General features: G+C 49.8%; 1 protein-coding gene across 3 annotated transcripts in view; it reads right to left on the bottom strand.

The window, feature by feature from the left end:
* Positions 1–2,495, bottom strand: part of COPZ2 (COPI coat complex subunit zeta 2) — a 14,614-nt gene that overhangs the window by 9,582 nt on the left and 2,537 nt on the right. For all 3 annotated transcript variants that reach the window (XR_001816014.2, XR_001816015.2, XM_017497027.2), the window contains 3 exons: positions 1,246–1,327; positions 618–709; positions 100–155 (listed from right to left, as the gene is read on the bottom strand). Coding sequence is in view for 1 of the 3 variants with exons in the window: in XM_017497027.2 (XP_017352516.1) it covers positions 100–155; positions 618–709; positions 1,246–1,327 (230 nt within the window). In the remaining 2 variants the exon portion in view is untranslated. The remainder of the gene's footprint in view (positions 1–99; positions 156–617; positions 710–1,245; positions 1,328–2,495) is intronic.

Raw genomic sequence — 2,495 nt, 5'->3', positions numbered from 1 at the left:
CAAAAAAAAAAAAAAAAAAAAGAAAAACAGGGAGGAAGGGCCCTGTGACATATCAGGGCCTGGGGGATGGGTCCTTGGAGGGCAGAGAACCTCACTCACCTTAACATGTGGTTCAGAGACTCAAACAGGCAGGTGAGAACAGCCATGAGCATCAGCTGGGATGGGCAGATATGGGAGGAGGAAAACAAGAGAGCTTGAGGCTGAGAAGGTCAAAAGAAGCCCTTGGAGACCACCTGTGTGGGCAACAATGGAGAATTCTCCCTTTTCAGAGCCTGGGCTGGAGACTGACTGCAGTGTGACATTAGAAGGAACTTCCCTGTGTCTGGGCTGGGAAACTGGAGTTCTCCACTGGGAGACATTGAGTGTATCCTTCTCTAGTTAAGTTTAAGAAGGACAAAGCCTCCCTGCAGAGGAAGTGATGACCTCATTCCTGGTTCCCAAGGAAACTAAGGGGCATAGAGGATAACACACTGTCCCAGAAAGAACCCTTCTGGCTGCCCCCCTCTACCCCATGGAGCCAAGGACAGTCCAATGGTGAGCCTCCAGGGTCCAGCCTCAAGCCCAGATTCTAGGCCACTTCCCCATAGACCCTCATTGACCCAACCTCCTGAATTCACCTCATTCTCGTAGGATGAGCCCACCACGTATAGGAAGAGGTCAATGCTGTTCTTGTAGACGATGGTCATGCCCCCGAAAAATGCAATCTCACCTAGAAGTGGAGGGAGCTTTCAGTCCTGGCCACCTTGCCTGGTCCCAGCCTAGCCCCGCCTCCTTATCTATGACTCTGTGCCTCTCCTCTTATTTCCTTCTCCCCTTTCTATGGAACCCTTGGAAAGACCAGCACTAGGGACACTACCATTAGGCTGCCTTGTGTCCTTCCCCTTATCTGCTACTCTATTTCTAGGGACTGCCTCAGGCCAAGGAGGCAACAAGCCCAGTTGTTGACCAGTTGACCTCCTGCCCACACTCCCACCCTGTACAGCACCTTGGGACCAGATCCATGTTGGGGCCCCAACACTATTTGCTTCCTCAGCTAGAGAGAGGTCTGGGGATGCTCAGGGTTGGGTGGGGGGGATTGGAGAGTGACAGAAAGGGAGTGGAGGACAACTGGGAAGGAGAGGACAAAAAGCCACTAAAGAAAGGGAAATGGCCTGTGGGTGTGCAAGGCTAACAGGACAGATGTGTCCAGATGGAGAAGATCAATGTGCATCTGAGAGTCTGGTGGAGGAAGAGGGGGACACTTACTGTCAGTCCGGCTGGTCTTGTTGAAGACATTTTTCTCGAAAACTATCTGCTCCTTCATGGAGGGGAATGTGTCATCATAATACTATGAGAAAGGGAAGGAGAAGGGGCCATAGCTTTCCACACAGACTGGCTCCTCCCTGGAGCTGGGGAGGGGGGGCAGGAAATAGTGGGTGCTGGGCAAGCAGGATCCTGCGTCCCTGCCCCATCTGCCCATTACTGCACCCTAGGCCTGCTGGTTCACTACTTCTTCCAAAACAAATTCTAAGCAAAGAAAGTCCCAAAAAGTAGAGGGATATTGAGGCTACTTTTGGAGTCTCCTGGTTTCTTAAAGGATCTTGTATATTCAGCAGATGTTCAGCATGCTAAGGACTGATGTGATCTCTAGGGCACACTAATTCTACAGCACCCTGAGTCTATAGCAAAACCAGGAGTCTTATTTATTTATTTTTTATTTTTTTTAAAAACGGGGTTTCACCATATTGGTCAGGCTGGTCTTGAACTCCTGACCTCAGGTGATCCACCCACCTCAGCCTCCCAAAGTGCTAGGATTACAGGTGTGAGCCACCACGCCCAGCCAGGAGTCTTTTTAAAACAATAACAATCATAACGACAGCTACTTTATTATCCCCATTACACAGATGGGGAAAGTGGGGCATCAAGAAGCCAGGTAACGGCCGGGTGTGGTGGCTCACGCCTGTAAACCCAGCACTTTGGGAGGCCAAGGTGGGTGGATCTCAAGGTCAAGAGATTGAGACCATTCTGGCCAACATGGTGAAACCCTGTCTCTACTAAAAATACAAAAATTAGCTGGTTGTGGTGGTCTGCACCTGTGGTCCCAGCTACTTGGGAGGCTGAAGCAGGAGAATTGCTTGAACCCAGAAGGCAGAGGTTGCAGTAAGCCAAGATTGCACTGCTGCACTCCAGCCTGGTGACAGAGTGAGACTCTGTTTCAAAAAAATAAAGAAGTCAGGTAAGTTCCCCAACATCTCGCAGTTGTGAGGCCAAAGCTGGATTTCAGCACTAAGGATGGTCTGACTGCAGACAGGGTTATAGTGAAGATTAAATATCTAAGAAATAATTACTGGCACATATCCCATAACTAAATTAACATTTTTTGTTTGGGAATGGTGAGCCTCTCTGACTCAGTTTCTTTTTCTTTTTTTTGAGACGGAGTTTCGCTCTTGTTACCCAGGCTGGAGTGCAATGGCGCGATCTCGGCTCACCGCAACCTCCGCCTCCTGGGTTCAGGC

Source organism: Cebus imitator, unplaced genomic scaffold (assembly GCF_001604975.1).
Source record: "Cebus imitator isolate Cc_AM_T3 unplaced genomic scaffold, Cebus_imitator-1.0 Scaffold228, whole genome shotgun sequence".
Lineage (NCBI taxonomy): Eukaryota > Metazoa > Chordata > Mammalia > Primates > Cebidae > Cebus > Cebus imitator.
Note: the sequence above shows the minus strand (reverse complement) of the source record. Positions and strands in the feature narration are given on the sequence as shown.